At 48.0% G+C, this 12,906-nt stretch overlaps 3 protein-coding genes across 5 annotated transcripts in view; 2 read left to right on the top strand and 1 right to left on the bottom strand.

Moving 5' to 3' along the window:
* The window catches only part of il11ra (interleukin 11 receptor subunit alpha), a 17,499-nt gene extending 12,235 nt beyond the window's left edge, over positions 1–5,264 (top strand). The window contains exons 5-13 of one of the 2 annotated variants that reach the window (XR_014740912.1): positions 627–741; positions 1,023–1,183; positions 1,323–1,489; positions 1,631–1,775; positions 1,927–2,031; positions 2,482–2,581; positions 2,681–2,760; positions 2,956–3,259; positions 3,598–5,264. Coding sequence is in view for 1 of the 2 variants with exons in the window: in XM_084686712.1 (XP_084542838.1) it covers positions 627–741; positions 1,023–1,183; positions 1,323–1,489; positions 1,631–1,775; positions 1,927–2,031; positions 2,482–2,581; positions 2,681–2,759 (872 nt within the window). In the remaining variant the exon portion in view is untranslated. Of the gene's footprint in view, positions 1–626; positions 742–1,022; positions 1,184–1,322; positions 1,490–1,630; positions 1,776–1,926; positions 2,032–2,481; positions 2,582–2,680; positions 2,761–2,955 lie in introns of both variants that reach the window. The other variant, XM_084686712.1, reaches the window with a different exon arrangement.
* Positions 5,265–5,707: 443 nt separating this feature from the next.
* tmem267 (transmembrane protein 267) lies at positions 5,708–9,046 on the bottom strand. 2 transcript variants are annotated; one of them, XM_084686718.1, is made up of 3 exons: positions 8,907–9,046; positions 7,487–7,908; positions 5,708–7,382 (listed from the first exon to the last, which is right to left on the bottom strand). In XM_084686718.1, exons 2-3 carry the CDS (start codon positions 7,859–7,861, stop codon positions 7,047–7,049), a joined length of 711 nt encoding a protein of 236 aa, XP_084542844.1. In that variant the 5' UTR covers positions 7,862–7,908; positions 8,907–9,046; the 3' UTR covers positions 5,708–7,046. The 2 variants fall into 2 exon arrangements, with proteins under 2 accessions (XP_084542844.1, XP_084542845.1); XM_084686719.1 differs by having other exon boundaries at positions 7,487–7,905; positions 8,907–9,031.
* Positions 8,996–12,800, top strand: LOC146236227 (cystatin-C). The gene is made up of 5 exons (XM_084686720.1): positions 8,996–9,134; positions 10,510–10,683; positions 11,611–11,762; positions 11,903–12,004; positions 12,492–12,800. Exons 2-5 carry the CDS (start codon positions 10,590–10,592, stop codon positions 12,582–12,584), a joined length of 441 nt encoding a protein of 146 aa, XP_084542846.1. The 5' UTR covers positions 8,996–9,134; positions 10,510–10,589; the 3' UTR covers positions 12,585–12,800.
* The last annotated feature ends 106 nt before the right edge of the window (positions 12,801–12,906 follow it).

Genomic DNA, 12,906 nt, shown 5'->3' with positions numbered 1-12,906 from the left:
AGATCTTGATACAAGAGTTGGGGGCATTGTTTCTGACATTTGAATATACTTGATTATTTTTCCAAACTTCAGTATATACAGCTTTGTATGTGTCTAAAACAAAGCTAAACTATGTTTGGTGGAGCCTCACTGCTGTAGCCTGCTACTACAGGAAGCTATTAATGTTTACATGAACAAAACGACCCATTCCAATGCACCATACAGGAGTACGGCTCTGGACTTAAAATGATGTAATCGATATGTGGACTTCCAATAGCCAATAACTGTTAATATTAAAATGGTATGTAGTTCATATCTATTAGTCCAGTGTTAGACAGAGAAAGTACAGACACACTGGCAGAATGACAGGAAGTCCAACATGCAAAAAGGAAGTCCACTGGTGAGACAGGAAGTTGGAGGCTAATCTTCTGCCTAGGAACAATACTCTGGACAGGAAGGGATCTCATCAGAACAGCTTCCTGATGTGGAGCGCTGCAGAGGGGCAAACCCCTCTACAGGGAGGTGTGTGTGTGTGTGTGTGTGTATGTGCGTTTTATAAAACAAAGGAAGAACTCGACACAGCACAGTAGTTTGTACACACTCAAGTAACCAGCCTCAAGCCCTAATTTGTACACTCTATTTCCCAGATCCTCCAGAGAAGCTAAGTGTTTCCTGTCAAATGCCCAATCATAGCCTGGTTATATGTTCATGGGTGGAGCCAGTGAAGAGCAACCTACCTTCCCAGTACTATGCCTCCTACAGGTAAGACAAGGGGCGATGCTTTTTACCCCTCATCCCCATCCCCTTACCCCCACCTCTAACTACCCATTCTTACCCTCCAACCCCCATCACCAACAACCCCTCCTACCCCCACCTCTACCTACCCCTTCTACCCTCCTACACACATCACTAACCGCCCATACTACCCTCCAACGACCATCACTTACAACCCCTCCTACCCTCACCTCCAACTACCCCTCCTCACCTCCTTTGGCAGTCCCCTGGGTGTCAGACAGTGAACCTTCTTCCTTTCTGCCCGGCAGGGGGCGGAGCGTTGTGAGTCCGTGTGTGATTGACCCCTCCCTCCAGTGCTGTGTCATCGAAATGCCGCCCATATATCAGCGTTTTCATAAGTTGAACATCACCCAGGCCAATGCCCTGGGCACCGAGACCACCCTCGTAAACATCCAGTTCGACAAGCTCTGTAAGCAGCTGTCTGTCTGTCCGTCCAGTCATCTGTCTGTCTGGTTTTGTCATTGGCTGAGAATCGTTCTCAACTTGTTTGCACTTGAAGCGTCCCCTAATAAAGACCTCCCCCCCGTCCCCTCCCCCTTTTGTTCCAGTGAAACCGGACCCCCCGGAGGGCTTGTGGGCGGAGGGGGTGCCGGGCTCTCCCAGGAAGCTGAATGTGAGCTGGCTCTACCCGTCCTCATGGCACCAAGACGCAGTGCGCTTCCCCCTCTCCTTCCAGCTGCAGTACCGACCCCTCGGCTCCAAGTATTGGTCCACTGTACGTACCTGTCCTGCCAGGGCCTGTGTGTGTGTGCGTGTGTGTCCTCCTCTTCATCTCTTCGACGTCTTCCTCCACCTCTCTTTTTGGCCCCTCTCTCCCAAGTAACTGTGTCTCCCTCTCCACTGTCCACCCCCTCAGTTGGAGGGTATGCTCAGCCCCCTGGTGATAACCGACGCCCTGGAAGGCCATGCCCATGAGCTGCAGGTTCGAGCCCGTGACACGGTGGAGTTGAACAGCCAATGGAGTGGATGGAGCCCCCTGCAACTGGCCTGGCCCTGGACAGGTCAGGCGCTGCACACACACACACACACACACACACACATACAGTACACACGCATAACCACAGGATATCTTTGAATCGCTTTTAGAAAGGACTGTGTTTTCATTGTGGCACAATATATAAATGTGTGTGTGTGTGTGTGTGTGTGTGTCAGATCCCAGCCCAGAGCCAAAGGAGTTTGATGACATGTTTCCATTTCCTACTGATGATCCAGATGATCCTGACACCAAAACCTCCACTGAGAGCTCCAAGTCTCCCAGTAAGACACGTGCACTTTGGTCACACACACACACACACACATTACACACACATACAATACACACATGCAGATACAACCCCATGTGATTGATGTAAGTGTTTGTGTGAAGGCTGTAATAAACAGTTTTAGATTAGGTTTCTCCTGGGAGTCATTAAACTTCACAAACAAGAAAAAAACATCATCAGCTCCACAGAGATAATCACAGACACACAGAATACACTGATCTATCTCTGTCTCTGTCTTTCTCTCTCTCTCTCTCTCTCTTGCTGACTCGGTGTCTCTCTCCCTCTCTGTGTCCCTCTCTACCTCTCTCTCTCTCTCCTCTCTCTCTCTCTCTCTCTCTCTCTCTCTCTCTCTCTCTCTCTCTCTCTCTCTCTCTGTGTTCTCTGTTTCTCTCTCTCTCTCGCTGACTCGGTCTCTCTCTCTCCTTCCACCCCCGCCCAAACCCAGGACCTGAGGATGATGATGTTGGTGTGGGCCTGGTCATCCTCATGGCGTTGTTTGCTGCCTTCATCTTGGTCACTGTGACCTTTCTCTTCGTCCTGACGTGGTGAGAAGCTTCTGCACACATAGGCACACACACACACATACACTTTAGGATATGGAAGAACTCATCTTCATTTCTCCTCTTGTTCTGCTGTCAATCAAGGGTGAGGCAGAGAAGGCGGGAACAAGGGACCAAACAGGAAGTGACCTCCATGGTGAAGTTGAAGTCAATGCCAGTCTAAGGTGAGTCAGACACAGACCCCAGAACTGCAGCTGGAACCAGAGACTGGCTATTGTGGTCCTGCGTTGGCCTGTTAGTTTGTCTCTCTGTCAGTCTGTCTCTCTGTCAGTCTGTCTCTCTGACAGCCTGTCTCTCTGACAGCCTGTCTTTCATGCCTCTCCTCCCTCTCAACTCTCCTCTCTTATCCTCCTCCTCAGCCCTTGTGGGTCATACAGAACAGGAAGACACCCCAGTCGCAGGGCGTGCCAGCCACATCACACAACCCACAATGCACCTGGAGCCTCCACACGCAGTGACCCACAAACCATCTGAAGCGTGTTTGGTCAAGCCGCTTCTTTGGACTAGCTGCTCTCTGGGGTCACATGACTGAACCCCAAACCTCACAGCTGCATTTGGACTGGATGTGGCCCACCCAATCAGAAACAAGGCCGTTATGTTCTAGATAACTGCCAGCCCCTGAACCCAGCTATGGTCTGGTTCTCTCACAGTTCGGTTCTGTGTGTGAGTTCCCGGAAGAGAACTTTCTCTCCGTTGTTTATATTCCTGTTGTGACTGTTGGAATGCTGTACAGCCAGCCAGGCCTACCGGTTGGCTGAGAGCAGGCAGCATCGAAGGGCATTATTGGTCACTTCAGCTAGTTGTGGAAGTACAACTCCTGCTATTGGCTGCTTACACCCATCACATGACAAAGGGGATGGGAGAACGTGGAACTGATTATATAAGTGGTTTCCAGCCCTCCTGTGACTTTCCCTTCCTCCCTCTCTTTCTCCTTCTCTTTCTCCTTCTCTTTCTCCTTCTTTTTCTCCTTCTCTTTCTCCTTCTCTTCCTTACCTTTATAGGTTGCACTATCCCTGACCTAGCCCTCCACCCTCCTCCCTCATTCCACCTTAAGAATCCTCCCCAAATCCTACAGTTCTCAGACCCACGACTACGGGGATGAGACACTGGAGCTGGACAGAGGATATTATGGTCTGTTTCAACACAGTCGTGCCATCGTCATGGTGCGTCCCGCCAGACTGGCAGTGAGGTCTGTCTACTTTATCGTCCTCTCCAGCCAGTATATGCATGAACTCTGGAAGCTTTTTCCTGTAGTAATCGTTGTATGTTAACCCATCACAGAGAAAGGTTTTTCATGTTTCTTATCGTTGTTTCAGAGAAGACGTGTATTCAGGTTGTGTGTTGTGTGTGTGTGTGAGTGTGTGCTCCCCAGTCGTGAAGCTGTGTTGTTAGCTAGCTAGCCTTCCCCACAACCCGCCGCCCCCCCCCCCACCTCCCCACACACACTGCTAACCCTTCCCCATGAGGGTATGCTTCACCTGATGATCTACCTCCAGCTACGGAGTCAGGCCGGTTCATCTTCTCAGTGAAAGCGACATGGCAGCAATCGTGTCTCTCAGAAACATGTGACTGTTCATCCGACTGTTTCAGTCCCACAACAACCCTCGAGCACTGGCATCTTAAGATGGCGTACCCGTCTCCGTCCCCCTGAATAGCTCGCTGTTTTGCTCGTCTGGCCAGCAACTGACGTGGAAAATGGCATTCTCATTGGTGCTCAGAGCAAGGGGGAGGAACAGAAGCCAATATCAGTTCCACATACACTGATTTCAAACAGGCAAAGGCTGTCTCACAAGTTATGAATCTTTTGGAGCATTTCAGCGTGAGGACACATCTGCAGCAGTAGTTCTGGCAAGAGTGGCGCTGCCGTCCGAAGATAGTGATACCAAAATGAGTTTGCAAGGTAAAAAAGTAGTGTGGCTGTGGTTTATGGTTACTACGGTTGTTTCTGAAATGAGGGGTTCTGGGTAATGTGGTGTGGTGGCAGTTGGAGTTGATTAGATTTATCTTGGTTTTTCGGTGTGACTGTGTTGTTTAAATTGGTAGGTTCCGTTGGTATGCGAGAAACACAGAGACCGTTTTCAGATTTCATGAAGGACAAAACCTGTTGATCTGAGTGACTCATTCTAGAGCCCCATGCCAAATGACCCTGCAGTTTGACAATCCCAGATACTTTAGTTTAGCAATAAAGAATCTTCATCCAAACGTCCTCCACAGTTCGAGGAGAGGTCTGTTCTGTCTGCTCGTTCCACCAAGCACCTTGTGAGACAACTGACTGCATTTAAGGCTCGATCATCTTCGGAATCTCAAATCTCTGCATTCTCAATCTGAACTTGAAAGGAGGTCTCAAAAAATGATTTTTTCAAGCAATATTCAGTTTATTTCTGTGGCCAGTCCACCAAACGGCAGTATGAAATGACTGTATTGCCCACCAACCCAGGCCTGCGCAGTGACAGTCACCATTTATTCATTGGGACGTTTCTTTCTTGTTCACTGTAGCCTGAGTAATGGCAACACCAGCATCTGATTTGCCAGTCGTTATGATGTATCTTTACACGTCCAATACAGATTTGTACAGTTTATTTTGCTTCACATGTACGATAATACAATAAGCTGTTTTCATACTTTACACGTTTGTACTTCTGTGAAATAAATTTTGTATCACTCTCTTGGTTTTTGTGTTGTCACACACTTTGTATTGATTAAAGGTATTGAGGAAATTCAAATAGCTGAGAAACTGTAGTTTACTGCTATGGACCAAGCTGATCTGCTGACCACTCAGCCAAGCCAGCTGGACCTTGGTTTCGGAAAGAAAACCAGGAAGTTACATCACAAGATCCCCCATCTCCCCCTTCCCCTTTCCTCTTCTAACCTCTTTCCAACCCCAGTTCACTGGAAAAACTCCACAGAATGTCTCGCAGTCAATGACCCCTAACCCCACCCTCCTAAATTTGAATCTCCTTTTCCTGACTGAGCAGAGAATCATTTCCTGTCATGAGCAGTTCAAGGTCAGTAATGTTATCCATCTGGATGTGTGAATAACTGCATGATTGTGATGTGTGTGCACACATGTTTTCTGGTGGTTAAAACACAATAAACCACACAAACACAGGATCAGTTTATGTTCATATTAATTCTTAAAAAGAACACTTGTTTCCAACAACCCAGTCTCCCCTAAATCACACAGAACTCAAACCAATCTGAAATAACTGGACGGCTAACATAACAAATAGAAAGTCAATAAATAATATTCCAAACCAACACAATGCATTAAATAAAATGTGCAAAATTCAACATGTTACATTAATTAAAGACACATTAGTAATTGTCAGCAGCAGTAGTACAATAGAAGTTTGGTGTGTGCAGAGTGAGCTCACATGTAAAGGAGATTCGCTGAAACTGTGGGGTTTATGCACCCGGCTCTCAGTTTACCTACAACCCCGTTCTTGGACTGCTGCCCTTCTGTGGTTTTACACTCCAAACCAGCTCTGCTCTCCAACTCAAACTTAGTTTGACTGGTTTGAATAGCCTAGTTAGTCCGTTCTTAAGCTTAACCACATCAGTAACACCAACAGCTAGGTAGGAAAAGGGTATTTCTTTCGAACCCAGATTGGAAAGCCCAGTTCTGTGTAAACTGAGAGAATGTGACTCCATGATGTCCCCTGGTGGACAAACTGGAAGCCTGCAAACCCCTCTCCCAAATGCAGTAACTTCAAACATGATCAAAAGTTGGCTAGTCAAAAGTAAAAAATGCGATGAAGGTTAAAATCATCAGGAGTCACAAAGAATATTGAACATAACATTGAATGTAAAGGTGTTGTTGATGGTTCTAGTGCTCCTAGTCTAACTTGGAGACAGTGTGAAGAAGTGACTTATCTAATGTGAACTACATCAGCTACTGTCTCCACTAACAACAAGCAGCCCCACTTGAAGGTGGTTTGGGAAAGCTCTAATTTACATACATGGAATCATAGAATGATGGTGTCAGCTTGGCACTCACAAGCACACACACACACATACACACATACACACACACACACACCCTGTACATTACTATAAGAAATATGTTATTCATAGAGATGTTTCCAACAGTAAAAATCCACCTTGTCACCACATCACTGACTGACAGACGCACAGGCAGGAGACCGACTCCTAGCCTGGTCAAGAAAGACAAAGATATAGGAACCGAGAAAGTAGAGCATACACAGAGAAGTGGAGGTAGAGAAGAGGGGACACGAGAGAGAGAGAGAGAGAGAGAGAGATAGGTAGGTAGGTAGTGGAAGATTTGGGGTTTAAGTCTCAGTGGAGCCGTAGGCTGCGACCAGTATTTCACAGAGATGAGTGAGGCATTGTGGGATAATAAGAGTCTCTGGTGTCCGTCAGGGGGTCAGAGGTCATTTGGCGAACGCGTGCTTGGAGATCACATCAGTGGTCCCGGTGAGAGGTGATGGGGTCAGACGTCGATGGCGACCCCGTGCTTGGTGGAGATCACGTCCCTGGTCCCGGTCAGGTACATGAGGACGGAGCACAGGTGAGGCAGGGTGGCGGTGGTGCACACGTACAGCCAATAGGAGATGGGCGCCGTGTGTCCGAAAGGGTAGACCCAGAGGCCGTGGCGGGTGCCGTCCCTGATGTGATGGGACGCCATGGCGATGAGCAGCATCCAGGGCAGGGAACACCAGGAGTCCTTCAGCCTCCCCAGCCACATGAGCAGCCTCAGGGAGAGGCACAGCACAGGGATGAGGCTGGAGCAGTGCAGCGGGGGCCGCTGGGGGAGGCTGACCGCTGCCTGAGAGCGAGAGAAAGACAGAGAGAGAAAAAAAAAGAGTAAGAAAATTGGAGAGAAAAAAAAGTCTAAAAGAGAGAGAAATTGGAGGAGCCAGGGTACCCTACCTTGAGGGACAGAGACCCTGCCATGTAGAAGTGGTCCAGGTCTATGGCCGAGGCCAGGAGCCCGGCCAGCAGAACCTCATACAGGTCGCTCCTTTTCCGCAATCCAATCACAATGGCCCAAGACCAGAGCCCGACCAGGCCGTGGACCCCGTTGTCCAGCAGGGCCCGGAGCCACAGGTGCTGCTGGAGCTGGACCAGGACGTGGTCTGCCAGCACACAGAACAGGCCGAGACCTGCGGACGCCAGCACGGAGGCAGAGCTGAAGGTCTGGAGCAGGGCCTGGGCCTTCTCCGTCTCCACGGCGAGGCTGAGAGGCATGGACATGCCCCCTCCCCCTTGAGGGGAGGAGTCGAGTTTGGAGTAGAACCCTTGCATGGCCGAGGTCTTCTCCCATAGGCTGTCAGCAGGACCAATGGGGGCTACTGGGGGTCAGGGAGAGAAGTGGACACACTATTACAGCCCCCCTTCTCCTTCTCCCTCTCCCTCTCCCTCCCTCCCTCCCTCTCTCCCTCTCTCCCTCTCTCTCTCTCTCTCTCTCTCTCTCTCTCTCTCTCTCTCACACACACACACACACACACAGAGAGAGAGAACCCCTCCTCTTTTCCTCTCATACACTTTGGGAAGTTAGATATTGCTCTAATTATTACTTCCTCGTCCTACTGCTGGATAGATGGATGTTGCAAGAATGATGTAGAACATGCAAATATGTCTCTTTCTCTCCCATATTTCTATCTCTCTGATAATAATATAGGCCAGGCTCATAATAACTAATTAGCTCCTCTGACTCTGCAGTGTGTGCCACTGGGGCCAGTGGGGGCTCTCTAGGGAGGGGAGCAACTAGCTAGCTGCTTTAGACGGCTACTGTATTATCCATGGGCCTGTATTATGGAAGCTAGCTAGTTAGTATGGAGTGACAGCAATCCAGCTATATAACATGCAGTGGTGTGCTGTGGCTAATAGGAGGTAGCTAGCTAGGCAGGTACCCAACTAAAACCAGGATGAGAGGATGCTAGCTAGCTGCTACTACCACCAGCTGCACCAGTGATATAAAAGGAGCAGAACAGTGCAAGTGTTAAGCTCTTTCAAATATTATTAGTAATTGAAGGCTATCAAGTTAGCCAATTAACGAACATTAACAACTCTATTCATCGAAAGAATCTATATTGGATCACCAGCCGTCTACCGAGCACTCATCTCCTACTGCTTTGTGTAGGCGGAGACTAGTGTGCTGTCATGGCAATGTCAAAAGTGCTAACATCGTTAGCCTCTAGCTAGCTGGGTAAGTGCAAGTAAAGGCGAAAACATTCATTCGATTTAATTCCCAAATACAGATGTATACTAGCTACGTTCAAACCCCGTCATTTAACAGCAGGATAAATTAATGTGTAGCCTAAGTCGAGCATAATATAACGATACTCACCCCATTCTGTGTTTGTTTCAACTCTAGCTGTCAGCTGTCGTGTATAATGGTCCAACGTCAACACAAGAAACGCCCAGCCCCTGTGCACAATGGCCGGTTTTCATTGGGAACCATAGTTATCATTCAACGTCTTACAGAGGATTACTATCCAATCACAGAGCACTTGGTTTACGAAGAGGACTCTTTTGTCAAGCATACCATCAGAAAATACGTCTCATCTCGTTCCAGGTAAGAAAACATTAAAGATTTGTGTTCTTAGGTGGAACATTATGTTAACATCACTATGTGGCGTTTGGTTAAAAAGAAGACCACTCTTTCAAAAATTCCAGTATAAATAAGAAATATAAGTGTACTTATAATAGAAGTGTAGGCTACTCCTGCTGACAAAGTTTTTTGAAAACAGAAGTTTAAAACATACAGAGCCTATTTGAAACCGTAAGTTTATTTTATTTTATTCATTAAAAATAATGTTTAGATCTCGTCTTGCTAATGTGTGACTCCAGAGTAGACACAGAGCTACTCCATGGAGTACCCAACATGTAAATTGTCTGTATGATTGGTGACTTTACATCACTGGGTATATTATAAATGAATACAATATTTTTTTACTACGAAATCAAGTAGATTGCGTGCGTATTTTAATAGGGTGCGCTAATGAGATGCTGATGCTATATCCAGTTTGATGTCGTGTTGGGTGAGGAAGACAGCATTATGTCTGCTGAGAGATTACTGGGGTCAGGTCAGAACAAAAGCAATGAGCTTGGAGGAATTAGTGGTGGGATACGGGGACAGGAACTTTGTGTATGTGGGAGGGTGTGGTGGAGATGAGGTGTTTGTGTGTGGGGAGGGGGGGGGGGGCTTGGAATGATCTAGTAGGTGGGTAGGTGGGTGGGCAGAGACAAGGGACAGACAGATGGACAGGTGACATGTCTCTGACATAGCTGCTGTACTACTGGCTCTTAGGTCAGTCCTGGGGACGGGGGGCGGGGGGGGACCAAAGCTGCACGTAGGTACTGTATTCTCTGCACAGAAAACACCAAAACAATACACCTACACCCAATAGTACTACTCAGCAGTACTGTTTTAGCAACAATAGGGCTGGCCCCATCTGTGTTGACCAGCTGATCGAGATGGCTCTGAGTGGCTGGGCTCCCGGTCGGGGGACCTGCTCAACCTCCACAGCAGCCTGACTCAGAGCTAGTGACACTGGATGAGTCTAACTCACAGAAAGGCACAGAAAGGACCAGTGCTCACATACACAGAGAAAACACCCACCCACACACCCAGGCACGCCCCCACTCACATAATACTCACATGCCCACACACATAATACACACAAACACATAGGCACGAAACGCCACTGATCTGTGTGCTAAGTGGCGTCATTGCCAGGAAGGGTGTGGACTTAACTGACCGGTTAAACATTCCAGAGCTTAAATACAGAACTCCCTCCCTTTTCTCTTACTCTCTCTCTCATCATCTCTCAGTCCCTCCCTATCTAATACAGCATTAGCAACCCTCCCTCCCTCCCTCTCTCTCTCTCCATCTCTCACTCATTCTCTCTCAGGCTCTGTAACAGTCGAGTCTCCTCTCCATCTTCCAGTCGGCTCCAGAGGTCTGCTTTGGGTGTGGTTCTGGTCGGCTGTGTCAGGATCCCAAGTCCGGTGGTCTCTCATCACAACCATGGTTCCCCTGCTCGTCCTCCTGCTCTCTCTCATCTCTGCCCTCCAACTGGGCCACGCAGAGCAGCCTGTGGAGGAAGAACTTGTCTCCGTCAGTAAGTACCTGAGCTGCTAGGAGCACTGGTCTGTTGGAGTCTGTGATAACTGGAACTCTGGTGTGTTGGAGTCTGTGATAACTGGAACTCTGGTGTGTTGGAGTCTGTGATAACTGGAGCTCTGGTGTGTTGGAGTCTGTGATAACTGGAACTCTGGTGTGTTGGATTCTGTGATAACTGGAGCTCTGGTGTGTTGTAGTCTGTGATAACTGGAACTCTGGTGTGTTGGAGTCTGTGATAACTGGAGCTCTGGTGTGTTGGAGTCTGTGATAACTGGAACTCTGGTGTGTTGGAGTCTGCAAAATTGCACTGTGTGATCTTATGAAAGTGAGTTAAGTGGAATAACCCTCCACATTTTGTTTCTCATGAATTGTTTGAAGCGTATGAAGCACTCTTATGGCCAATACTCTAATCATACATTCATTTGAACAAACCAGGCTTGTCTCTTTAACTGGGGAATGTAAATGAACAGCCCCAACTGGAGCTACATGAGAGGGTGTTTCAGAACATCAAAGATGGGAGCCTTTGAAGATTAATTTACATGGTTTTGATGTCAACAATATTAGGCTGGCAGATTCAGCCTGTATTATAACCTGTGCCACACAGACAGCCTCTCTGAAACCTCAACATGCCTCTCATAGACATGAGTCATGTCCTGTGGCGAAGCTGTCTGCTGAGCTCACATGTTGACCTGGGCATGCAGCTGCAGCTGGCTGGGTTCACTCTTCCAGAACGTTCTGCAGACTCAGGGTTCTGACTCACACACCCTGGATGGGCTGGGCTGTTATGCTGTTGTTGTTGTTGTTGTTGTACAGGCATTGCTGGGTTTCCTTTCCTAGTCCTGGTTCTATAGTCCTGGTCCTGGTTTGTATGTGTATTGTGTAGACAAGGTACTACTGTATTGAAACTGTGTGTGTGTGTGTGTAGGGCAGGTCCAGCTGCTAGGGGGCTGGTTCGAGAGGAGTGCAGACAGTGAGGAGGTCCAGGAGGCAGTGAGGAGTGCCATGGAGGACTTCAACAAGAAGTCTAAAGCCAGGAAGTACTTCAAACTCATCAACGTCACGTCCGCTGAGACACAGGTCGGACTCCATGTGTGTGTGGGGGTGTGTGTGAGTGTGTTGTTGTGTACGTACAGAGTGTGACCGGGGTGGGGCGGGAGGGGGGTGACTGTGTAGGTGCTGTGTGTCTGTCCCTGACAGTCAGTCTCTGTGGTGTGCAGGTGACCAATAAGATCAACTATAGGATCCAAGCTACGGTGGGGAAGACCAAGTGTCTGAAGACTGAGATGACAGACATGGAGTCCTGCGTGCTGGCCAGGAAGGTTGGTACCTTTTTAGCTGAGTTCCTTTAGCTCTCACACACATGGACATGCAGTGCATTGATGTGAGTGTACTGTAGCCTTCAGCCTGTGTTTCTGGAACAGTTTGTGAACGAACAGGACACACCCTATCATAAGCTACCCAATGTTCATTTACGTGAGCTGATGTCAGCTAAGAATGGCAGCAGTTCTGTGTGTTCCCCTGGCCTGATGTGTGTTTGGGTGTGTTCCCCTGGCCTGATTTGTGTGTGTGTGTGTGTGTGTGTATGCCCTGCTGGTTCTGGTGGTTTCAGCAGTGGAAATGTTAACAGTGTCTCTCTGTGTAACTGCTGAGTCAGACAGTACTAGACACACTTGCAGAATGAATCACAAATGTCCAGAAGTATGGTATCTGTCTACATTTTTACATGCGTATATGTGTTTGGTTTATGTTATTTATTAGTTAATTATGAGACACGCAACATGACGTGTGTGTGTGTGTGTGTTTCAGCGTCTGACCTGTAAGTTTGAGGTGAGGTTTGACCCCCGCACAAACACACACGAGGTCATCAGCTCCTCCTGCTACAAGCAGCCCGCCGTCTGAGGAATCCAAACCTGCTTGCAGGAGCATGGTCCTTCAACCAGCCCCACCACGGCTGCAGAGACCCTCTCCAGTCAGGACCAGCCTCATCCTCGCTGACTTTCATAGCGACCCTGACTTTAGAACAATCTCATTTTATCTGAGAGTTTTTGTTTCTTGTTGTGATTCTTGTTTTGTTGTGATTTTAGAAAATAAAAGTGTCTGACTAGATACATACTATTTATTTGTATATGAATTGTTTTTATGTGACGATACATTAACAATCCTGATCCAATCCACTTCTCCTATTGTAGGTATTGTAAGTAGGAAGTTCAGAGTTAGAATA

The sequence above is a fragment of the Hypomesus nipponensis genome, chromosome 22 (genome assembly GCF_054491055.1).
Source record: "Hypomesus nipponensis isolate SF chromosome 22, ASM5449105v1, whole genome shotgun sequence".
NCBI lineage: Eukaryota > Metazoa > Chordata > Actinopteri > Osmeriformes > Osmeridae > Hypomesus > Hypomesus nipponensis.
The sequence above is the reverse complement of the archived record's forward strand: the minus strand, read 5'-3'. Positions and strand labels throughout refer to the sequence as shown.

Bases quoted from the DNA above. Each gene is read 5' to 3' on its own strand.
- tmem267 (XM_084686718.1), bottom strand. From the start codon at position 7,861: ATGCAAGGGTTCTACTCCAAACTCGACTCCTCCCCTCAAGGGGGAGGG. The intron at 7,383-7,486 runs GTAGGGTACCCT...TCTCGCTCTCAG, and splicing joins CAGGGTCTCTGTCCCTCAAG to GCAGCGGTCAGCCTCCCCCA.
- LOC146236227 (XM_084686720.1), top strand. From the start codon at position 10,590: ATGGTTCCCCTGCTCGTCCTCCTGCTCTCTCTCATCTCTGCCCTCCAA. The intron at 11,763-11,902 runs GTCGGACTCCAT...TGTGGTGTGCAG, and splicing joins TCACGTCCGCTGAGACACAG to GTGACCAATAAGATCAACTA. The intron at 12,005-12,491 runs GTTGGTACCTTT...TGTGTGTTTCAG, and splicing joins CCTGCGTGCTGGCCAGGAAG to CGTCTGACCTGTAAGTTTGA.